The sequence below is a fragment of the Lissotriton vulgaris genome, chromosome 6 (assembly GCF_964263255.1).
Source record: "Lissotriton vulgaris chromosome 6, aLisVul1.2, whole genome shotgun sequence".
NCBI classification, from domain to species: domain Eukaryota; kingdom Metazoa; phylum Chordata; class Amphibia; order Caudata; family Salamandridae; genus Lissotriton; species Lissotriton vulgaris.
Genome location: NC_141694.1, coordinates 943,665,704 through 943,691,481, shown reverse-complemented (window position 1 = coordinate 943,691,481; position 25,778 = coordinate 943,665,704). Strand labels below are relative to the sequence as shown.

The 25,778-nt window shown below is 43.8% G+C and overlaps 1 protein-coding gene across 2 annotated transcripts in view; it reads right to left on the bottom strand.

Moving 5' to 3' along the window:
• The window catches only part of TPD52L1 (TPD52 like 1), a 1,161,028-nt gene that overhangs the window by 900,292 nt on the left and 234,958 nt on the right, over positions 1 to 25,778 (bottom strand). For both annotated transcript variants that reach the window (XM_086925324.1, XM_086925325.1), the window contains exon 2: positions 3,431 to 3,543. In XM_086925324.1, coding sequence (XP_086781450.1) covers positions 3,431 to 3,543 — 113 coding nt within the window. The remainder of the gene's footprint in view (positions 1 to 3,430; positions 3,544 to 25,778) is intronic.

The window sequence follows — 25,778 nt, the reverse complement described above, 5'->3', positions numbered from 1 at the left end:
GTGCGTTGTTATTTGGGTGTGGCACTTTATGGGGCCCTTGTGACCTGACAAAATCCCCCAATTTCGTCAGATCCCCCTCTATTTTGCCCAACCTTAATTCCATTCCCTTGAATCTTTCTGCGAATGCAAGCATGTAACTACGTACAATTAGTTCTATATTGTCCAGTAGAGACTTAGGTGAAGCTGGTGGTAGGTCTTCATCCATTGGGATATGGATAATATCCGGCTCTATGACTTGGGTTGACAATGTCACAGATGTAGGGGTGGTAGAGACAGGTACTATTGCCTGCTTAGTAACAGGAACTCCCGTAGTCATTGTGGTGGCAGTGTTCGCCTTTTTTCCAAACTCGGTATGACTTAATTTTGACTTATTCATAATTGTTGTTTTCCGTCTCCTTTTGGGTGGCGGAGGCCCATGTATTTTATGTGGCAATGGCCTCGAACTTTTACCTCTTACAACCTTGCCAGGTCTGATTGTAGGTGAAATCAGGGTTTTAGAAGTTTTGACTATGCTATCAGAGTCATTAGTCACAAATGGTAGCTCTTGTTGGGTTAGCGTGGGTGACACGGCGGGAGCTAGACATTCTTTAAGGAGTAAGGGTACACTAGCAGTTAGTGATAAGTTGTCGAGTTCAGGTCATCATCCAAAGTGACAGACATTATAGGTTCGGAAAAGGTTCTATTTTTAATACGTTCAATTGAACGACGGCGTTCTGCCCTCCTCTCTGCTAACAGCAGCTCCTTGTTTCCCTCAGGAACAGATTTAAGGAAATAATCATCCAGGGTTAGGTTTAACGTGCCCCCGTTTTTTTCTACTTCAGCAATAGCAGGACTGGTAGCAGCTGTGGCCATCATGCAATGAAAAATATTGGCGGACTTAGTAAAAATTAACGATCACAACTTACGGAAGACGAGAACCAAGACCTCTGGCCCAGCCCAGCCTCTTCTGGCCGATGAGGGCCCGCCCTTTGCCCGGGCTTAGCCCCGGGAGTCCCGCTCGCGTCCCGCGACGCGGGGCTCCTTCTCCCTTTATGCTGCCTGGAAGTGCTCGCTGGCGCGTGTTGCGTCACCTCCACGCGCCGCCGCGAGGCCTGCCGGGAGTTGTAGTCCCCCGGAGCGGCAGCGCGGATTCCAATGCCCAGGAATGACTCTCGGCGGTGGCGGCTAAGGCGTCAGCACAGGTAAGTTGTTTATGCCCTGGAATGACTCTCGGCGGTGGTGGCAGGAATATCAGCACAGGTAGGTTCAGGTAAGTGCCAGCAAATGACTCTCGGCGGTGGCGGCAGGTACATTAGTCTCCCCCGCTCTGCCGGGCTCCTTCTCCCTTTATGCTGCCTGGAAGCGCTCGCTGGCGCGTGTTGCGTCACCTCCACGCGCCGCCGCGAGGCCTGCCGGGAGTTGTAGTCCCCCGGAGTGGCGGCGCGGATTCCAATGCCCAGAAATGACTCTCGGCGGTGGCGGCTAAGGCGTCAGCACAGGTAAGTTGTTTATGCCCTGGAATGACTCTCGGCGGTGGCGGCAGGAATATCAGCACAGGTAGGTTCAGGTAAGTGCCAGCAAATGACTCTCGGCGGTGGCGGCAGGTACGTTAGTCAGTTAGTTAGTATTCATTTTTAACTGAATAAGTGCTACATAAAAACAAGTTTATTACGTTGTCAACCCTTCTAACGTATTCATTTTTAACAAAATAGGACTACATACAAACACGTTTTTATTATTTTAAACATTATGGGAAATAGTGGACAGCTCCTGCAATGGAAAGGAGGTGTAGGTATGTTTAATATCAAGAAGCAACATTGAGGTATTTCTTTAGCAGCACAAATATTGCTGTAAGCTCAATACTACAAAATGTACAGACAACACAATCTGCATTTATTGGATGAGAATTCACAGTTGAAGGACTTGCAGATGCTAGAGCATCAATAAATACCCCTATGTTACATGAAACAATTTTTTATTACTATTATTATTATCAATAATAATAATAATAAAGATAATTTTTATGAGAATAATAAAGTCATAATAATTGTGTTAATAATAATATTAATAAAAATAAGTATTATTACTAGTATCCTCATTATTATTAGTAGTATTATTGATGAGGATAAGAGGAATATGAATAGGGATATGAATGAGAATAACATTATTATTGCTAATATTAATAATATTTGCATAAATATTGCTATTATTATAAGAAAGGGGGCAAAAAAGAGGAGGAAGAAATAACCCCACAGCAAGAAAGTGGCTTTTATTCAATCCATTGAATTTAACTTCAAATGTACAAAGTCACATCCATAAATTCCTTCCCCACACAGAGCATGCATCTTCTCCAATGCTTCCGCAGATGGCCCACGCGACTTTGCCTACATCAGCCCAGCAGTGTTAAGTGAGCTAAAGCCAACGTGTAACAGAGAGAGGATAAAATGTGTTTGAATTTTACTGAAAAGCATGCCATGCAATACAAATGTTTATTTCACTTTCAAAACCTTTCTTCAATCATTGTTTCTGAATAAATAAATATATTGGAGAAGAAAATGAAAAGCAATTATTGCCCTTCCACAATGTATAAGAAATACCAACAAAAGATGCTCTAAGCACATTGTATGCTCCGCTTCGAAGCCTTGCTCCTTTCTCTGTGGATGGTATGTAAATAAACCTTCGTAGTTCTAGTGAAGCCTTGTCTCAGCAGCCCAGAATGTAAACTAAGAATGGTCCGGAAAAGCCTGTGCTCTTTGTCCTCATGCTGTATATGCTAGCGCTATTGGGTTTGTGCAAATCCAGGAACCCCATTAAATATGAACAAAAGGCTTCAGGACACCCTTAGCCATAGGATGTCTACTTCAGCTTCTGATCTTGATGCACTTAGGCTAGGTAGTGCCCATCACAGCCTGATCCATGCCACATCTCATGTGGGGATCCTGAAACTCCGTCCAGTTTCAGCCTTAATGGTCCATGTTGACCATGCCTGATTTATGGCAGGGCCTCCTACTGCAGTGTTGTTTGTTATGTGTTATTTGCAAAGATTGGGTTGTGGTGCATGTCATGAAACAAAAAATCATTTAACTCAAGCCTACTTACTGGCCAAATTACTTCTTGCCTTTAGGTGCACATCGCCTTTATTCAAGAAATAAAAGCATTCAAAACTATACTTGGCAGTCTTCCTGCTTAAATTATAGAACTTTAAATTATAGGTGATTTACCTTAAAAAGACTTTTATTTCTTAAGTGATACAGCCTTTAATTTCAGCTCCTCATTTAAGGGGGCGATGATTACACGAATCAATTTAAACTATTCTAGTCGATAACGATTTTACTTAAAGACATTATAAGTGCATCTTGTTCGCTGCTAATAACAGCCCTCAAATGCAGGGAAGGAGGGAAGTTAATAGAAAGTAATAACGCGAGAAAGTAAGATCGCTGCCAAACCTCACCTGCACCACCTCTGCACTCAGCTCTTCTTTTTCTTCTTCCGAGAGAATAGGAAAGTCGACATCGGTAGCCATTTCTTCATCCGCTTCCTGCAAGGGCTGGGTCTCCAACAGATCTGGAGAGAGACGAAAATGAATTCAAAATCAATTCAGGGTGTTCATTTTACCAACAAATTAAATTAAATCTGTTTAAAAAAAGAATCTTCAGCATGTCAACATGCAGTTGTATTTTTTTTCGGCAAATAAAAACGTCCAAGTCTTCCCTTTTGGTATGTATGCCTCTTTGTCAGCTGTGCAATGTATCTATTCATATTTGTAATCGGTTACTAGTGTATCTTGTTTCCCCTGTCTTATAAAACCTTTCAGCAGCCTTCGATATGGTCTTTTTCTCTTGCTTCGCATTGCTTAGGACTTTGCATCAGACAGCCACCATTACCAACACTTGATACAAACAAGGTGGTCCCAGATACTAAAGCGAATAAACCTTGACTGAGTAGCTTAAATGAATTCAAAGAAATTATAACAACATTGTTTTTATTCACAACGTGTATCGTAAAAAATTATTCATAAAATGATTAATTAGCAAACTGAGAAAAACAATTCATTAGTAAATTAGAACAAACTCATGCCTCCAAAAAACAAAATCACAAATGATAATTCATGGAAGAGGCTGAAAATAAGAGAGACACTTGTTTTTCTCAGTTTGCCAATTAATCATTATCTCTGGTATATTAAGGTCACAGTGACCACTGTTCGATTACCCATTCAGTACCCTCACCATCCCAACACTACCCTTCCCCGTCCATTCTTTTAGGGGCATTAAATGTGATTATTTTATGGATGTATTTTATGAATAATTTTTTACGATACACGTTGTGAATAAAAACAATGTTGTTATAATTTCTTTGAATTCATTTAAGCTACTCAGTCAAGGTTTATTTGCTTTAGTATCTGGGACCACCTTGTTTGTATCAATTATTCACCCAGGTCCCAGCGACTCATTGGGTTAACCCGTGTCTTTACAGCACCATTACCAACACAACATCTTCGGCCATTGGTCTTTCGATCAACCATCATATTAAGGTTAGAATTTGGTAACTCACTGTTTTTTGGGGCTCCAGACCATATGCTTAAGGTCCTCTATAGAATACAGAATGTTGCTGCTCGCTGGCTCTGTCCCTCCTGTGCTTGACTTCAATGTTTTACACCCTTATATTGACTCTATTGGCTCCCTGTACCCAAAACAGTATTTTTTAAATCCCTTTGCTTGGTGCACAGAGCCATTCACAGAAAAAGGACCGATATACCTCTAAGATACATTTCTGCCTTATCAACCTGCCAAGCCAGTGCACTCTGCGGATTCCAATCTACTGATTATACCGAGGTTTAAACATGCATGTACCGAATGCAGATATTTTAGGAGTTCAGGCCTCTCATCATTGGAATACATTACTGCCTTTTCTCTTTTCTATCCAAGATCTCCTACATTTCTGCAAATCATTAAAGATCTTGCTACATACTCCTTCAATGAGATGAAGGAGTTAATGTATGTTTTTGTCGTTTCCAGCACCACAATGTAGTTCAGGGCATGGTTGCGCTTAACAAAAATAAAATAAAATAGCTTATTGTCTCTACCAAAGCACTATTGTAATATTTATGAAAGGGAGGGTCACTGGTTTTTCATTCATTTATGACAAGTCATTCTGAAAAATATCCAAATGTTGTTAATTATGTGGTGTTGTTCTTAGGTCCAGATTCTGAGTGGGCCCATAAATTCCGATCCATGTGCAAACAGATCAAAAGAATAAACGGTGTTATCTATACCGCACCCTCCACATGACTCACCATTTTTCACTGGTAAATATCAACAGTTCAAACCTGCTAAAATGTACCAGATCGAAAAATATTGGAATTTAATACGTGTGTTGAATTTAGGTAAAAAAGCACTAAAATCGGGAGGCAATTCTTAATTTTCAAGCATAAAACTTGAAATTGTAAGTGATTCCCACACTGAGTAACTACTGGAGTCACTCTTGAAGTGCCACAACCCTCCCAGCTGAGCTCACAGAAAAAACATTAATCTCCTTTACTGGGTGAGTTGACACCTCAGTCTCATCCAGCCACTCAGAATCCGGGCCTTAATGCAACAACTCCAGTCAAATGCTCTGTCATCTCAATAGTGACGTTTTGAAATATTCGAAATAAATGTAATAAAAAATGATGTACAGTTACTGTTACTGACCTTCCTATTCATTTCAAAAGACAAACATTAATTCCTCAGAAAATAAATTAATTGTCCTACTATTTACTACGTTAATGACGCTAAAGGAATCGAATTTCCCAGTTCAATTGGTTTGTTAGGTACTTTTGTGGTGATCTTTGACTTTGATCATCTTCAATGAGGAACTTTCTGACATTGAGACACAACAAGAGATATGTTAGAAATGGGATCTCTGGCTGGCCAAGGCTTGCGCCAACGTCAGCCAGAGACCACCACTTCCACGTCAGGGCAAGGGAGTCACACACCAAGATAACCCCTGCTCACCCTCTAGGTAACGTGCCGCGAGCAGCCAGGCTAAACTTGGAGGCTATGTAGGTTAAGTGTTTGCGCGCGCACCCAGCAACAACACCCAAGGCCCACCACAAAGGAAACTCCACACAAGGTTATATAAATAATAGCCTTTGTATTATACCAAAAGACATTAGATAAGAACACACATTTTACAATGTGCCAACAGGCACGGGCAGAATTTACAGGGGATATTTACAAGGCAGGGCCACCTGGACCACTGTCAGGAATCATCACTTTTTAGGAATAGTAATTAGCACATAGAACACTTTGTAGAACCAAATAGAAAATGTAGCACAAATTAGCACACAACCAGTAATTACTGGTAAAGAATAAGTACCTCCTACACAACCCTAACCACCTTAGGAAAATATTGCGCAGGGAACCAAGACCTCACTAGCAACACCTGTACTAGGAGAAAAACAACCACCTAAGTATAAGCATAGGAACATTACACATGATGCATTAACATTCAGCGGTGTAGGGAAAGAAAACACATGATGTATCAGAAAACATTCAGAGGTGTATGCAAAGAAAACACTTGATCCAGAGCCTACATTCAGCGGTGTCAAAACAAGGAAAAACACATGATGCATAAGAACACATTCAGAGGTGTAAGCACGAGCAATTGCGCAAAACTCACATGAGCCACAACCTGTGGCAGTCCCTAGGCCCTCTGGCCTTGTTGGGGCTAGGTCGCCCTGTGTCCCAAAGTCAGGGTAGGCCTAAACGTGGCAGCTGCCCACAAAGTGCTGGGCAACTGGTGTAGATAATGAGGGCCAATGCTGAGGCCTCGCAGACCCTGGCCAAATCTACTGTCCCCCAAAGAGCCTTGCTGGGCTCTACAAGACTGGCACTGCTGAGCCTCTCTCAGGCTCGTAAACGCGAAGTGGCACTCGAGCCTCTCAGGGCTCGCAGGGTCCCTGTGGCGCTGGGAGCCCCTCTCAGGGCTCGAATAACAAATCTGGGCTGTGAGCCTCTCGGGGCTCAATAAACAACTGTGGGGCCCTGGAGCCTCGTGGGCTCTAAATAGACCAGACATGTCCCGCGCAATGCAGGAGCCCCGCTCGGGGGGGGGGGCTCGTCCACAAAGGTATGCCCCCTGAGCCTCTCGGGCTCTCAATCGACCAAGGTGCGGATTTCTGGGGTGGTGGGGCCCCTCACGGGGGACCCTAGAACACGTGGGCACCTCTGTTGGGAGTCACCCCCTCTGGGGGACTCGAGATGCTGGTAATGCCCCCTTGAAGCACTTGTGGCTTTACTCTAGCAATGAGCGCGAGATCACGCTACGGGGGGGGCGGACACCGACAATGTGTCCCGGCGCCTCTCCCTTCCCTTCTGCCTCACTCACCGGGTCTCCGTAGGTCTACGCCTCTGCTAGGGCCGCGGGCGGGGCTCCTCTTCACTCGGGGGCCCCGGCACGACGCTGCTGGCTGCTTCCTGCTTCTCCGGTCCTCCCCCGATGACGCGGCGGGAGGCTCAGCCGGCTGGGCCAATCCCAGCGCGGCTTGCGGTGACGCGGCAGCTCCTTCTTCTCGGCCCGGTGCTGCGGCAGTGATTTCCGAGGGGCAACGCCGGGTGGGCACCGGCTGGGTTAAATTACTCAAGGAATCGAGGTGGGCACTCGAAAATAAATCATGGGCATAGCAAGGCCAGCAAAAGCCGGGTGGGCACCGGCCAAAGTACCCAGAGCGCTCTTAAGAGCAGATGGGCAGAATAAAGCGCTTTTAAGCGCTAGAGGCCAAGCGACGCGCTCCCAGGCGCTAGGGGAGAGATGAAGCGCTTCCAGGCGCTTGGCAAAAGTCCAGCAGGGTTCTTAGGTAGGCAGGGGTCAAGGCTGGACCCAGAGCCAGCTCACTGGGTCTCCAGGCAGGGAGACACCCCAAGTGGCGGTCCTCTGGCCCAGCAACAGCAGCAGCCCCCTCAGGCAGGATCCTGGAAGAGAACAGTTTCAGTGGGGACACAGCCCCATTTGTATACACTAAATCCTTTGTCTGTAGGTGCAGGGTGGGGGAGAAACCAGTCGCAGCTGGTTTTGGAGCACTCTTGATAGCTCAACCACCCATTTCATTCACTGGCAGGGCTAGGGTCATCAGTCGCACCACAGGGGGCGGAGCCAGCATTGTGTGGGGATAGTCCAGGCCCATCAGGGACCAGGTGCAGCCCTCCCCAGCCATCAACATGCTAATCTCACACTCACCACCGGGCAGACCCATCCAGCCTTCCTGGAGCCAGGCTCACCAGCCAGCTCCAGCCAATCACACGCCAGGCATATTTTACATTAATATGCCAACTCCTAGAAGTGGCATTTGTACACAAGACACACTCATGCCACATACATCATTGCGAAGCATTCACTCTCACGAGTTAGCACATACCAAATTCGAGCATGCACACCTCACGCATCAGGAACTACCAGGGACACAGACATTCCCCATGCATTCCTATGGGAGGGCAGGCCAACCTTACTCCACGCACCCAGAGTGTGCACGCACTTTCCACTGGGACACAGTGAAAGTGCGCAGAAACCAAAAAATCACTACCTCCAATTCATACTCACAAAGCAAAAAGTTTAGGGGTGAACCTGCCATAAAGGCCCGGGTCCAACAAGATGCTTTGAACCACTTCGTGCTGGCATTTCCTGTGATTGCTCATTTATAAGAATAACTAAAGCACACTGAAAAGGTCCTGGGGAAACCTCCCCCTGAGCCAATTCCTATAAGGGAGGAGGGCCGCGTGGCACCCCCTCCATGAACTGTCAATGGCTCCAGGAAGCACCTACGGGGGAGGGGGGGGTAATTCAGTAGCTAAGTCCCCGGATGTCCACATCCCAGACATAGCAGTTGCAGTGCAGGCAGAGAAACCTGTGTTTGCTCTTGCTTGACAGGAGCATTTTTAGGTCTCGCCTATTCTATTCTGCAAGGAATGAATTGTGAGTCTAATGCCGCTGAACCACTACTTCAGGCCAGCGGATTTTGGACAGTCACGTGATCTGCTCTCATGCACAAGCCTTCCCCATGGCAGCAGCATTTCTCCTTTCACGGCCGCCAGGCCACATCAAAGGGTTCCGCTGCCCCGCCCCCTGCTTCACGGCCATCTGTTCCCCAGCTCCAGCACCTCCCCTCTCTCTCCCCGCACACAGCCTTACTCGGATTTCACTTTCACGGCCTCGAGGCCATGAGCTAATTCAAAGGGATCCGCTCCCCGCCCCCCCCGCCGCTTGCATTTCCCGTACTTGTTTCTCTTTGCTCATATTTCACTTTCTCCATTTTACCCTTTCTTCGCTCTCAATCTAACACTCTCGCCTTTTAACATCGAGCTCCATATGTGTCTTACTTCCCTTGTTCTTTTTCTCCGATTCTTTTTGCATGTCTTGCCCATTTTCTCTCTCTCTCTTGTTACCTCCCCTTTCTACCTCTCTTTGTTTCTCTCTCTGCCCTTCTCTGTTTAACCCACCCAGGCCTCCGTTGCTCTCCATCTAAGCCTCTCTCTTCCAGCATTTTAAATTGTGCGTCGATGCAGTATCTTCTCCCACGGGTACATCGGCAGGCAGGAGTCAGCACACGCCTCCCAGAACCCGAGGACGTCTCGTGACCATCTCTTTGCCTCATGATATAGTTGACATCGATATGCTTACAACAGGTTTCCTGGAAATACCATCTATTTCCAAATCTTCCTGAAATAAGATGGCATCCGCCTAGGCGCTGTATTGAACTGCATTGAAATTACATTTATGTAGCGCTAGGCACCCTTGACTAGACGCGGAAGCGCTATATTTTGTGTTAGGTAAATGAAGCATGTGCCATGCTGATCAGTGCTGGTTAAGGTGGGTTAATGGCATTTTAATGGCAGCCGGTGTGTGACGAGTGTATGACCGATCTCGGTTACAAACGCCGATGTCGTGGTCCAAGTATATCCGCCCAGTGGGCACAGCTCGGGTGAGGAGGGGGTGGGCTTAGCTTGGCTCTGCGGCTGGGTTCTCTGTTTCACTTTATCAGGTACAACATTAAACCAGAGGAAACCCTACATTGGTCAGATTTCTATCCTTCTAATATAGATCTGCCCACATTTAATGCACACACGAGTGAACTTTTCTCACTGACATCTGTGGGTACATGTAGTTCCTTCCTCCATATGCAATCACCTCATGTGCAATATTGTATGTATTTTATTTCACATATGTTAATGGGGTATCTGCCTATTAGGAAACAAATGATTCATAAAATGATAATTTATTTTTCACTAAAACGTTTTACGTGTATTAATGAGAAGGACTAATTAACAGACATAAAACACTTTATGTGAGATCTACGCAAACACATGCGCAGAACAAAACTCTCAGCAACACCCAGGCTTCAGACAAGATAATACCTTTTTTGGAGAAAACCACTCCATCCCTAAAGGTTGCACTTTCTTCCTCAGTCCCATATCTGTTTTTTTCCCTTGTCTCTGAGCCTCTGTTTCATTTCTCCTGTTCCTCCTGAAGGCTTTGAGTTAATCTTACTACAGAGTGCAGAAAGTGCCTGGAAAACACTCAGCATAACTTAACTAAAAACACACACACACTCACTCAATAACTCCCTCATCTCTCCCTCCATCCCCCCTCCCTCCCTTTCTCCATCTTTCCTCTGTCTCTCGCCCACGCTCTCTTCTTCTTCCCTCTTTCTCTCTGTTCCACCCTCCCTCTTCTCCCTCCCACTTCCCTCTCTTCCCTCTATCTCCCACTCTTTCTACCACCCCTCTCTCTACTGAATACACCATACACTCCTCATAATACCACTCAGTGCGACATAATTACACACCACATAATTACACTGCACTCAACGCAACATACACTCCAAATACAACTCAGTGCCATATAATTTTATGCTACATATTTACACTGCGCTCAACGCAACATACACTCCAAATACCACTCAGTGCCACATAATTACACGCCACATAATTACTCTATCTATCGCCCTCACTCTGTCGGTCTATCTATCTATCTGTCTGTCTATCGCCCTCACTCTATCTATCTATCGCCCTCACTCTATCTATCTATTGCCCTCACTCTATCGCCCTCCCTCTATCTATCGCCCTCCCTCCTATCTATCGCACTCACTTTATCTTTCTATCGCACTCACTCTATCTATCGCATCACCGCAGCATCACTCTGTACCACCACAGCATCACTCAGGGGCACTACAACATCACTATGCGCTCCCACAGCATCACTGAATGCCACAGCATCACTCAGCGTCACCACAGCATCAATCTGTGCAACCATTCAACAACAACTGGGTCAAATATGTTCTCTCAATGTTTCAAGCTTTATTACAAATGTCACAAAAAGGTGTTAATATTTCACTTCTGTTCTTGGATTTTCGTCACAATAAAATACACTGAACATAATCTTCACAAAAGTTATTTACAAAAGTTTACGCTATTGCCATTATAAATTACAATAACTTTTATTTGAGTATTAATTATTGATAAAAAATAAAAGCCATTGTTATATCAATACATCGAAGTCACGTAAATACAACACATATTGCATTACAGATGCTATAGGTGTCACATTTGCGAAAGTTATAAGTATTGGCATTGCAAATGACAAAGCTATTAATTTCGCTATTTTAAAAACAAACACATAAATTAAAAAATTGTCATTTACAATACCAATAGCTCAAACTTTCCTAATGCGAGACCTATTGCATTGCAAATGCTTGTTTAAATCTTCTGCCTAGCGGGTGCAAACACCAACTCCACTCCCAGATGGCAGGTGCTTTAAAAATGCTCCTGTCTGCTGGGATCGGACTTGCACAATCTGTTTCCATGCCCATAGTGGCTGGGAAATAAAAATGGCTACTGCCCAAAGGGAGCATTATTAGAAGCTGCTCTAAGCAGGCAGGAGAAATGCAGGCTTCTGCTGGATGCTGAGAGCTGGCTGGGGCCGCGGGGGCCTTGGGGGTCCCCACTGCAGCCTCCAACAGTACTATGAAGGGTGTGCACCAAGGCACTCACCTTTACTGTACCAGTACCCCTGGGATTAAGGTCCTCTAGGCTGAAATTGGCCAGGGGAGAGGGCTGCATGCCCCCTCCCCCAAAACATGATGCCCAACCCCGCAGGATGGGTTCCCCAGGGCAGAAATTGGCTCAGAGAAGGGAGGTGTGCCCCCATCCCCTTCAATATGTTGCTGGTCCCTGTCTGATGGGGTCCTCTGGGTCAAAATGAGCCCGTGAGAGAGCTGCATCCCTCCCTCCCCCTTCAATGTCAGTCCAAGAAGTAGATTGTCAAACTCGGAATAAGGCTCATAGTAAATTAGGTGTTCCTGTGACACTTATAGGTGCACCTAATTTAAACAGAAAATGGCAAGTGGGAAGCGAGCCATTCAATTTGGAATTCACAAAAGAGTGTTGACATTTGTGGCATTCACTGGAGTAATGTTTATAATGAACAAAAGAAAAATGAACCAGAAAAATATATTTTGATGTCCCTGTACATGCCTAAGATATTCAGGAGTACATTTTGCATGACTAAAGTCATAGAAATAGATGAAAGTCAGGTATCTTCGTTTTAGGTATTTACCATTGTGAGGATTGTAGGATTAGAATGTATACTAATGGAAATTCTTTGTGAATTAGCAAATAGTGGTAAATTAGTAAGTGAACAAAAAGTATGAAATTAGAAAGTTACTACTTCTTGGAATTACTTTTCAGAAAGAGTGCCTTTCTAAGACAGTTTTAGACTAGGTCTGTGAGAATTTGGGTTCTTGGTTGTGTAGGGTGTTAACTCTACTCAAGCAACATCCATAATCCATGTCAGCGTGAACTGCAAAAGTCACTAAATTAACTTGTGTTTAACTCTCTAGAATCTTGGCACAAAAGCAGTCAGGCTTAACTAAGAGACAATATGTGAAGTTGTTATGCAGCACACAAACAGTAATAAAGTGAAAAAACGCAGCACACAAAAATCTGACACCAATTTAGCAAAATAGAGTACATTTTAACAAATTATTTGACACCAAAAAGACAAAAATCATATCAGTAGAACTGGAATTATGGATTTTTAAAGCTTCAAGTAAAAACTAGCTCCTAAAAGATCAAAGCACCAACCTCAGACATCTAGTCATGCAAGACCAGGTCAAAGTTGAAAAACATTGCTGACCGTGATGGAGTGCGAGTTGGATACAAAAAGTGGATTGGGCTCGGTCTGTTCTTACCTTAAGACATAGTACAATTTTCAGCAAAAAGTCTCTACGAAGGTAGAAGTTCAGCAGGGCAAGCCTGCAGGTAATGCCTGACGAAGAGGTATCATTATCAGGGGGCCACTGGATGAAGTTGTGGTGAAGATTTCCATGTTCAGACTCATTCATTTTTTGGAAGTCAAAAATCTCCAGAGGGACGAAGTTGGAGGTTGAAGCTCACAAGGACTGCATGAGACGGATATCCCTTCTACGAAAGACCGCTGAACAGTATTTGCTGCAACGGAGAAGAACATAGAGGGAGTTGCCACTAAGTCAGGCCAACCGGCAATGCACCTTAGGTGGATAGATAAGCAGGCTGGTCCTGGTCTCCTCTCGGTTCTTAGATTAGTTGTTAGGCAACTTTTTGACTTTGGCTATCTGAGCACCTTCTGCGCCATTCACAAGAGTTCTGGACTGAGGATGCACTGCTTGGGTGGTTGGGACTCACTTAGCCTGGGCACAGGTATGGGTTCAAGCTTGTTGAAGAATTTTTGGTTCCTGAGGCTCTGATCAGGGGCCTCGTTGGTGCAATAGGCATTTGATTCCACTTTGCATGCTCCTGTGGAGCTTTGGTATTATAGAAGGGGCCGCAGACGCTTGTGCGGCCTGTTTTGTAATACCAATAGCAATGGTGCACGTAAAGGCCCAGTGCCATCTTCAAAGGTGTATGGCTTCATTTGCATGCGGGCGACCCCCATATAAATGAGGGAATCCCTCTGCATCTGCACCCGCACCATATTACCAACGTGAGCGCAGAAGCAAAGAAGTCTTCAGCAGGTGCACTGACAATTTACCACCTTAAGGTTGGCACACTGTCAGTGCGCCTCCTCAGAGCAGCCCTCTGTCACTGACTGCACCTGCCTGCAAGGGGATCTCTATTGCTTTTTAAAAGTGCAGGCGGGTGCCTGCATAGTGAAACACAGAGGCTTTAAAGCTGCCACTCCCTTGCTTTTTATGTGAATGCGCTGTCCCCAGGGCAGCACCATTTTGCAGCTGCTCTGGGGGCAGTGCATTCCCCAAAATGCAATGCATTTTCCTTCATTGCAACTGGCACACCTTTTCAAAGGTGAGCCCGGCGCAATGAAGGAAAATGCGCTGCATGTGTAATGCGGCCCCAGGACACCAAACAACTAGCTCTTGGAGTCACAATAGTAGTCCTTGTTTCAAGGAGTGGAACAGGGCTCAAGCAGCAGGGCAGGCCTCTGAGGGCTCAAGGCAGGCATCAGTCAGCAAAGCTGTTATTCAAGTTGCAGTAAAATCAGTCTTCTGAAGGACATAGAAGAAGGCAGTCCTCTGAGAGTCCTTCCACAGGTCCATAAAGTGAACTGAAGAGTGGGTCTAATGGTCCTATTTTTATACCTAGGGCCTTCTTTGAAAGGAGAGCATTTTCCAGAGAATTCCCTTTGAAGTACTTGGAGTTCCCTGCCTTCCCTGGCTCCAGCATGGCTGCCTGAACAATGAAGTGGTGTGAAGTCCTATGAGGGAAGGCAGGGCACAGCCTATGGGTTTGTAAGTGGGGCTCCGCCCAGCTCCACCTTCCACCCATCCTGCCTGTGATGATCCATCCCTGTACTTTACCTGCCGACTACACCCAGTCATGGGGCCTGGGAACAGGCATGAAATAGCTCATGCAGGAAAATACCAACTTCCTAAAAGTGTTATTTTCAGAATTGTAATTTAAAATCCGACTTTATCATTAAAGAGGATTCTAAATTACAATGTATTGCACACCAAACAAGTAAATTCTACCTGTTCCCAATCAAAAGTGTACAATTAATAAAGTGTAAGAAAGCAACTCAATATTATTCTATGGGAGAGGTAGGCTTCGCAGTAGTGAAAAACGAATTTAGAAGTATTTAACTAACAGAACGTGCAAAAGTTAAAGGTACATGACCAATTTTCAATTATTTTGCACCAGTGCTTGAAATGGAAAAATAGACGTGCGGGTATTGTGTACCATAGTACCTGCTTGTTTATGAGAAGTGCTGGTACTCTTCAATTAAAATTATTACATTTCTGTTGAGAAGTGCCGGTACTTTCCTTCTCAAAATAAAAAGGTGCTGGAACTGATTACCAGACAGTAAAGACCTATTTAAAGCACTGTATTGCACCCTGTCCTATGGACTGAGTAGGGTGTTCCTTAGGGGTGACTTATATGCAATTAAAGGGGAGTTTAATGCTTGGCAAGGGAGTTATTTAGCCAAGCTGAATTGGCAGTTTAAAACTGCATTCGGGCTGCAATGGCAGCCCTGGGACATGTATAAGGGACTACTTAAGTGGGTGGCGCAGTAAGTGTTGCTGTCCCACTAATAGCATTGACTTTACAGGCCATGAGTACATGGTCTATCACTTTGTTAGTGACTTGTAAGTAAATGAAATATACCAATCAGGTGTAAGCCAATTTTACCATAATTCAGGGAGTGAGCAATAGCACTTTACCACTATTTAGCAGTGTTAAAGTGCACAGAGTTCTACTGCCAGCAGAATTTCATTCAGAAAATTAGGAGGTAAAGGCAAAAAGCTTGGAGGAAGACCACCCTACGGCTGACAGGTCCAACAATGTCATCTTGTTAAACAATACCAAATTTTGTAAGTACCAGGATTGGTGTCTGGTTCCACATTCACACTCAAGCTCTAGTTTGAGTTAAGATGGTCAGACATTTTTTAGGCAATGACGAATGGTAAAAATGTAACACATTATGATTCTCAGCGTGGCGTATAATAAACTGTATGAGTGAATTAATTTTATTCTCCTGTATTCAGAAATTACGCAGCAATGAACATATGTCTGAAATTAGCCAGCCCCACTGGCTTTGCTAATGCTTGTTAGTAGTATCAGATCAATAGTGAGTACCAATGATTGCACTGTGAATAAACAGATTAAAACAATATTAACAATCTGAGACTATTAGACTGCTAATTGTAAACTTCTAGGCCTATGAAAAGTATATTGTTCTTCAGAGTGTCTCAACCGCTTCTGTTCTTTCCTACATACCAATTTAATGCGCAGCTTTTCACTCTATAAGCCACTTATGCCCGCTTTTCCTCACATCTTTCAGAAATGCTGCTCCATCTGCATATGTCACCTTTTATCGCTTTCCTCTCCACTACTTTCTTTTTACTGTCTTTCTACATAAAATTCTTATGGTATCCCATTCGCCATTATCACACACGCACGCACGCAGGAACACCCCCACACTCTCTGTCCTGTAAATACAGCAGTGTTTCAATAGCCGTTTAACTCCTTCACGCAAAATGGCATTTACAGTTTTCGCATGTGTGACAATCGATCTGTGAGCTCTGTAGAAGGGTACAGATTGGATAAGCCTGTTGTAGACAAAACTTGATGACCCATCGAGAGGCACAGTGTGAAACTTCCATTGGCTTCAGTTTCAACTCCAGAGTAATCATGCACACACATAACCTAAACATGCAAAACTACCTAGAGGCAACTCTGTTCACAGTCTGCACTATACAGTCATATGCTGCATTTAAAAAAAACTGCAGAAGCATATCATCAAACAAGGGATGTACTCTTAGGGAACGCAAGATCAAGAAAAATGTGAAATATAAACAGAGACTGCATGACTGGCATGGACTAATGGAAGGGAAGGGTTTACTGTCTTTCTGTGTGCAAGTAGAGAGGCCAATGATTTGATGGAGGTGTGGTCTGAACACCTTTATGATAACAAATGGGCACTGTAATGAGCTCACATTGCCTTGATCCTCGCCCTAGGTTAGTGGTTCTTAACATTTTGACTTCTGTGGACCTGCTCTTAATCATTACTGGAATCTGGGAACACCCACTGAATCATTATTGGAATCCAGGGTCCCCGGCCTAAGCAACTTTGATGATTTGAACTTCAAAACAATATACATTTAGCAAACAAATAAACAAATTATATTTCATTTAATGCACAAATACATAGGAACTCTAACTTTAATTAGAAGATCCGAGCCTCTCTAAATTCAATTGAGGCCCCCGATCAACTATACTACATTCTGCTCGATTCACTTGCACTCCCATGATTCAATTTTAGGATACCAACTTAAACTTTAGCCTCCGATTTCAAATTCCTTCTAATTTACAGAATGTCTTAAAAATGTCATTCTTACATTGTGCTTCTTTATTTATATGCATTTATTCCCCGTTCATATTATTTAATTTTCCGATCAGTTGCGGACCCCATGAGTAGGTGTTGTGGACCCCCCAGGGCTCCCCGACCACATGTTAAAAACTGCTGCTCTATATCTTTCAGTCGTTCTCCATAATGCACACCACCCATATCATGAATTTACACAGACCTTTAGCTGTAACTTAGTTCATCTTTTTTTTGCTGTAACTCAGTTCATCTTTTATGCACCATAGGAGAGTCACACATTAAAATGAAATACACCACAGAAAGACATAAGTAATCATTTATACGGAATGCAAGATTAAGTGAACAGGACTGCTTCTCTCACACTGATTACTTTGTTTAAACATTGAATAATCTACCTGTGGCCACGGGGAACATCCTTTACGACGCAGATTTTACTCCGCAGTGCTTTTACGATGCGTCCGTTACAACGCAAGTCGTAACCACGACTTGCGCTGGAAGGCGCTAGAGGATTAAGAATAGTATATATACTATTCCAACACCTTCCCTAGAGTCCACGGGGACTGGTGTTAGAATAGTAAATTATATTATTCTCAATCCGCGCCCCCAACGCAAGTCGTGGTAACGACTTGCGTTGTAAGGGACGCGTTGTAAAAGCACGCTTTGTGACGGTACGTGTCGTACCGTCATACATCCTGAGGCCACTGTACTGGCATCTAAAAATCCGAACTGCAGTCCAGTTGTACCAGTTTATCTATATGAGTAATCTATCAGAACCTGAGACTGGCAAAGAGTTGGACTGGGAGAGAAAATAGACCCAGACATAAAAAAAAGTGACACCCATTATCAATGTAGAGGACTAAAAAAGTGGCCCACGTTTCCAAATCAGGGCAGTTTTAAACTTGTAAAGATAAGCTGTATAGGTGCTTTGCAAGGTATGGGAGACCAGATGTGTTTTTGCTTGCTGCCGACAATAGTAAAAAAAAGTTGCAATTAGTGATTGTAAAGCAGGCCGCCCCAAAACAGCCATAAACTGGCACACCCTTACTTTGAAAAACTGCCATTCTGCCAGATTCCCCTAAAGGCCAGTCTGTCCCTGGATTAGAGGACTGTGAAAAGTACAGAACACTTGTCTCAAGAGATGTATGAAGCTCAGAGCCTGTGTGTCTCTGCAGAGGCAATTTGATGGTTGTTCATTCTGGATATGCGCCAGAAACAATGTATATAAATTGTAACAAGCTGGGCCTAGACGAGGTTTGGTCTCTGTGGCATGTCTAGCGATAAAACAAATGAGTGCTGGCTTTACTCAAGGCAGCTGAAAGCAATGCACCTCGAGCAATACGCAGAGGAGCTATATATCGGTGACAATGGCATTTTAGTGGGGGATGAGGTAATGGCACTGAAATGCGTCACAATAACTCCTGATGCGTAGTACTTGGCAAGGCTGCCAATTCCTGCAGGTAAGTGGCAGCTGTGTTGGCAGATGTTTCACAGATACTGTCAGAAAGAGCTTTCCAGACTGGAATACTACTAAGCAGCACAATTTTAGCAACTAATCTTATTGAGTACTGTACTCTATCATAGGTATTTTGAGAGTAAACAATATACCATTCCCGAACAACCAGGCACAGTACCTGCTATCTTGACATCCGTTTGCTGAATGGTAATGTAATTGCTGGCGAATGTTGAATTGAAAGTAAATTAAAGGGATAGATTGACAAGCAATCTGTGACGATGCGATTATCAAAACCGCAGCGACACAACACATTTCTATAGCATAATACCAATTTATCTAAGCATTAACGCTAGCTTTTTTTCCAGACTCATTAGTAGCTTGATACTAAAATATCGCAAGTAATGTCTTTTTAATATTGCTGTTAACTGCAAATCTGCAATACATCAGATAAGAAACCTCGTTCAAGGAAAGAGAGTTTTGCATTCTAATATACATAAATCGTATTTCAAAAAAATGACATTATATACAATAACAATGTAGTCATATTTTCTGGGTCATTGCAACCGCATCAAGAATGATTGGAGCCTTGTAAAATCACAGGCCCAATTGCCTTTGCAGGCACACTAGTACTAGGCAACATGAGCATTTAATGGGCTGCTCATGTCAACTTAAAATTCGGCAAATTAAATATTATACCTTTCAGTGGCGTAAATATCAATTTAGTAACCTTCACAATGCCAATCGGAGATGCTAATGTACCTGTCGGGATAGAAAACTCAATTCCTTTACATATCTGCTGTAACCTTCCTAACGTACTCATTTAGTTTAATGTCATTGCATAAGAAAGTGAGGACCTATTTTCAATGCTGAGCTAAACTTCTGAGGCCAGATGTACACAAGTGTAGAATAGGGATTTCCAAATAACTATATTTTTCTCAGTCGCTATTTGGTAATCACTATTCTAAATGTATTAAAGTATTATTTCTAAATTAGCAATTAAAAGTTAAAAGTAGGTGGCATATTGTCCTCCCTCATGCATAATAATGAGGTAGGTTGTAATTTGCGACCCGTTAGAAATGATGACCAACACAGGGATGGTAGCCTGCTGACAATCAAGTCTATGTTTGCTTTAAAAATAAATGTTTAGCTTTCATTTTTTAAGAGTGGGCAGTGGTGCATGAGCCCACTGCCTACTATTAAAAAGATATTTTTTTAACATTTTCAAAAGGTGAAGAGGTCCCTTGGTGACTCCTTCCCATTTCCGAATGGCTTACCACCTCCTTTAAGGAGGCGGTACATTTTTGGGTTTGAAACTGGATCGCAAAACAATATTACCAACCATAAAGAATTGTGTTTGGAAGGGACGTCCTAAACAGGAGACCCCCTAGAACTTGACTCATCATCTCCTTGTAATCATACGTCTCATCTGTTCCCTTTTGCCTTACAGTCTTTCAGTGCCAAGATATTTAATTGAGGTCACATTGTTACACTTTATTCTTTATTTGCATTTAGATATTCAGTCATCTGAAAAGAGGTTTCTGGTTAATGTGTTGGGGGGGGGGGGGGTGATATACTTATCATTTTTGGTGTCCTTTACTTAGATATGCACCTTGAGTAGATGATATGACTACCTCCACATGCCGCTTCGCCATGAAGGATATTAAAATCAGGCTCACTGACCTGTTGGAGGACCTTGCCTGAGAGCGACCTTGCAGAGGACTGCTTTGTGTTTGTTGGGACGAGAGGAGCACGCTACCACTGGACTCCAAGTCCCAGGAGCCCGTGTTTCCATCACCTGTGCTTGAGGCCTGCCCACCGCCCGACATAACTGCTCGTGGCAACCCGCTGCCGCGGGTGCCGCTTCGCCATGAAGGATATTAAAATCAGGCTCACTGAACTGTTGGGGGACCTTGCCTGAGAGCGACCTTGCAGAGGACCCGCGCTGTGTTTGTTGGGACGAGAGGAGCACGCTACCACTGGACTCCAAGTCCCAGGAGCCCGTGTTTCCATCACCTGTGCTCGAGGCCCGCCCACCGCCCCTACAAAACTCTTTACAGTACGCGGTACGAGCGCGGGACTGTGCCGGGAGAAGCCTGGGACAAGGGCAGGACCGTCTAATGCTGTCGTAGTCCGGCAGAGGCTGGGCTGGGCCACCCCCCTAACGCGCTGACATCAAAGTGAGACTTTATACTATTGTTTTGGTATTCATGAACATATTTTGATCTGGATACAGTTACCCTGTTGTTGCTACTAGCCCCTATGTTTTTCTTGAAAACACAAAGTTATTTATATAGCTGGGGAAATGGCGCTGCGATCTGGGAAGGGGAGGAAAGCAGTGTCAGGCTCTATTTGGGGGACAATTACAGTTACATTGGACCAGTTTGTAACCAGAGCAGCGGTAGTTTTAGAGCATGAAATAGCCCTAACTGAAAAGAGATTATCATTAGAACTAATACATTCTATAAGTTCATCACTGGGCTTGATTATGTCAGCCGTAACACCTGAACAGCCACGTGCTCGGTTATCTAATAGCGATAGATCTTCGGAGGTTATAGGGACTGTTGGGCACAGTGTCTGTAATTTCGATAACACCACATTCGATAGCACTTCATCTGTAGATGATAGACCAATAGAAGTGAGCCCTTCCAATGTTTCTACTGACTTGTGATCCAAAAAACGAGCATCAGCCCCCAGTACCGACTGGTAAAAGAAAGCGTGGGGGTGGAACGCAAAAGGGAAGATGCCCAAAAGTAATTAAAACAACCAATAAAGGTGGGAATTTGATAACGTCAACTCAGGCATCATTAAGTAGTGCACACCCACGAGTGTCTAGTGGTACTGCTTGTATTTATACTTTGCAGTCGTCCGAGCGACAATCCCAAATATTCCAAATTCCTGAAGGCTTCTTGGAACAAATAGAGCAGCTAGTAAAGTCTTTAATGCTGCCTCTACTTGAGAGAGTGAAAGTAATGAATGAGAAGTTGGGGATGTTCAAACAGGCAGCTTCAGCCAATTCAAATATATTGGAACTCTTGCTGTCGGTATACAGAACCTAGGCTCCGCATCACACACTAGCATAGTCCATGAGTCCATTAATACTACATCAGATATTTCCCTTGTAACATCAAATAGAGAGAACGGGACAAATATGGTAAAACCTAATGTGACCAGGAACGTGGAAGAAAGGGTAGGAGTAAAAGAGACTGGGGGAGGGGTTGTAAAGGGTAATAGAGCACCTGTACCAGTTGAGGATATAACAAATGCGGTACAGGGCAGTACTAGCACTGAGAACCAAAAAACTAAGTACCCTCGCATTGACTTACCACCCGACTCAGCCCCTTATACAATGATACTGACAGGGGTCCCCGAGTTACATAATGGTAAAGCAGAAAGTTACAGTGAACTGAAACATAAGGTTATGTTTTGGCTTAATAACAACAGACCACTCCCGGGTAACACACATGCGGAAATATTGTTTGTCCGAAGGGTGAGTTGGCTGGGCCATAGAATGAAGGAACTAAGGGGGGACTGCATCATTGTAAATTTTAGAGACATAAGAGTGGTAAGGTACATCTGTGACTGGCAAGGTTATATATGTGATGGTGGCATTCAAAGTCATGACTTGAGCTATTTTTATCCGCGCTCTGGTCTTGACTTCTCCCTCTCTGCTTCATTAAATTTGAGAGGAAACCAACATAGAGGACCAACTCATGTACATAGAAACGAGTTTAGTATCCCCTTGGCTAACCGTTTTGACACACTTCTAGGATTAGAGGGAGTGGATTGACTGGGGCATAGTTATCATAGTGCTAACCTGGTTGCCCCCGCTGTAACTGAAAGCCCGATCCTGGGTGAAGATGGTAAAGCAATACAAAATAGTCAGGCTGAACAAAGAATACACTCAAGGGAACTTGACAAGGACTGTGCAGATATTATGGGTAACAGTGGTAATGCTGTCAACACATTGTCAATAGCTGAAGTAGGCATTGGTGAAACTATTAACTCCTTTGCTGCGTCGAACGTTCAGCACCCAGTGCTGAACGTTCAAATAACGAGCGCTGGCCCGTCGGCCAACGGTCGTTCGCAGCACTGGGGAGCTAGCGTTGCCGTCGGCGGTTGACCGACGGCAGCGCTTAAGGGGTTAACATGGTGGAGGCTACACATTCAAAGGGAATATGGTCGATAATATTTTGGAACATTGCGGGCCAAAAAACTAAAATGTCAAATAGCGACTGGGTAACCCTGATTGACATAGTAAGTCTACAGGAAACTTGGTCGAAAGAGGCCTTACATTTGTGCGGCTATAAGACCTTTTATTCACCGGCAATCGGCTCAAGACATGGCAGAGCTCAAGGGGGACAATGTACTTATGTGTCAAACCTATTTAAGTGCCGTAATATTGAGATGGTTTTTAATAACAGGTACTATCACTTAATTCGGATAGTGATTGACTTAGAGCTACATATGATCATTGTCAAATTTTACAATAATGTATTGGTGGATGCCATGGAACAAACATTGAAAAATTTGGGCAAAGATATTAAGTGTTTACTAGAAGCAAGAGTTAAATCAGTTTGTGTCATTTAGGGTGGGGATTTTAATTGCTCCTTGTGTAAACGTGGGGAAAATGGCACCTGTGGCTTAATGCTGGATAAGTCGACCAGCTTAAGTCATTTTGAACATACCATCAATGGGGACTATCTAAATGAGATAATCTTTTCATGCGATTTGGGGTTTGCAAATAAAATTGGCCGCAGTAATGTCCCTTTTTGCCCAATGTTTTATGGCAGAGGAGCATATACTACTATAGACTTTGTATTAATCTCGGCCAGGAATGGTGGGAAGGTCCAAGAGTTTAAAAGTCTGGACAACCCTCTGAATGACCATTTCCCCTAAGCGTGGAGATAACAAAACTAGGTAAAGTCTGGCCTAAATCATGCCCACCAAATAGAGCAAGTGAGGAACATTGATCTGGCTCGTCAGAATGGTTATGCCTTAAAATGGAGCAAAGTGGTACCAGAAGATTTTATGGCTAAGATTTTAACGACATGTAATCTAAGTATGAAAGCTTGTCTTGAGGAAAATGCCGATGATCAGGTGGTTACCTCATATTTTAAGATTATTGCAGAAAAGATTAAGAATAGTCTTTGGGTAGAGTTAAAAAGTATTAATGAAAAACAAACGAGCTGGTTTGATACAGCCTGTACCAAAAGCTATACTAAACTTAAGCTCACATTAAATGCCCTATACAGGAAACTGATTTAATAAAAGTGCTAAGGAAGAACTACAAGAATACTTTGAGGATGAGGAAGGACACTATTAAAAAGGAAGCATGGGATGCATTATGTGAGGCGTCCAAGTCTAAAGATTCAGCGGCCTTCTGCAAGGTAGTAAATGCACCCCTTCTCAGCGATAATACGAAGGCCAGGGTAGAAATAGCTATCTCAGATAATGAGTGGGTTAAGCATTATCAAGAACTTTATCGTGCCAACAGTGATATGGATCAAGCCCCAACTGAGGATGCTATAAGTATTGATTCACCACAGTCTAGGACTAAGCTGGAACTTGGCATCACCCTGCATGAAGTGGCTGTGAGCATAAAAGAAAGCGCAGGAGGGAAAGCTCCCGGCCCTGATGGCGTTCCAGTTGATTTTCATAAGTGCAACATGGATCTTTGGGGCCCACTGCTCACCCAACTTTTTAATGCATCTTGCACAAATGGCTTGCTACCCTTATGGCGTGAGTCAATAATTGTCCCAATATATAAATAGGGGGATAGATCCAGTTGTAAATGTTATCGCCCTATTTCCCTCCTTGACTCTACCATTAAGATTTTCGGCCAAATTATTTTAAATAGACTGCAATCCTGGGCTGAGGAACATTCTATAATTAGCGACCTTCAGTATGGCTTTAGGAAAGGCCTGGGCACTATCGATCAATGTCTTAATTTGCACGTACTCCTAGAAAAATACGCTAAGGCAAAGGGTGGTCGCATGTTTTTAACATTTGTTGACTTAACGTCATCCTTTGACTGCGTCACCCATAATAAATTATGGATGGTTCTTCAGAACCTAGGGGTTGAGAAAGACATAATTAATTTCCTTAGGGAACTTTATGCTGGGGCCACTGCCCGTGTCAGGTATGGGAAAAACGGAGAGTGCACTGACCCTTTTATCATTGCAAGAGGAGTGCGGCAAGGCTGAGTCCTCGCTCCCTTTCTTTTTACTATTTATATTAATGATCTTGAAAGAACATTGTTAGAGGGGTGCAGGGATATGCCGCTTGTTGGTAAAAGGTTTGTCCCTGCACTCTTGTACGAGGATGACGCAGTTTTGATGGCCAGGACACCGCTGGCCATGCAAATAATGGTAAACAGTTTTACAGGCTTCATGAATAACCTTGACTTGAAAACTAATTGTTCTAAAACCTTTTGCATGACTTATGGCCCTCGGCAACAGAAAAAGGAAAAAACAATATATGTTGGTTCAAGACCCCTTGAACATACATCCACCTTTCCATATCTAGGCGTACTTTTTGACCAAACGGGTCAATGGAATGATGCAATTCAAACCAAGAGACTAATGTTTTGTAAATCTATCATGGCTCTGAAAACTTTTAGCTGAAGGATGGGAAAAAAACCAATAGGGGAGCTTTTAACTGTTTATAGAGCAACTTGTGTGGCAGTTGCCACATATGGAGCGGGTTTATGGGGGCACATGAATGTGAAACCACTACAGGTGGTTGAGAACACCTTTTTGAAATTCCTCCTAGCAGTTCCTGATAGTGTATCTACATATGTCTGCCATGCAGAATTAGGGGAACCCTATTTAGAGGACATTATCAGGGTTGCTCCAATCCTTTTTTGGCACAGGGTCTGGACAACTGAGGAATGTGCCCTTAATCGCTCTATTTTAAGGGACGTAATGAATCTGGGTAACGCTGGTTAGGTGGGGTGGCTAAGATATGTGATGACATTTCTTACGAACATAGGCCACCG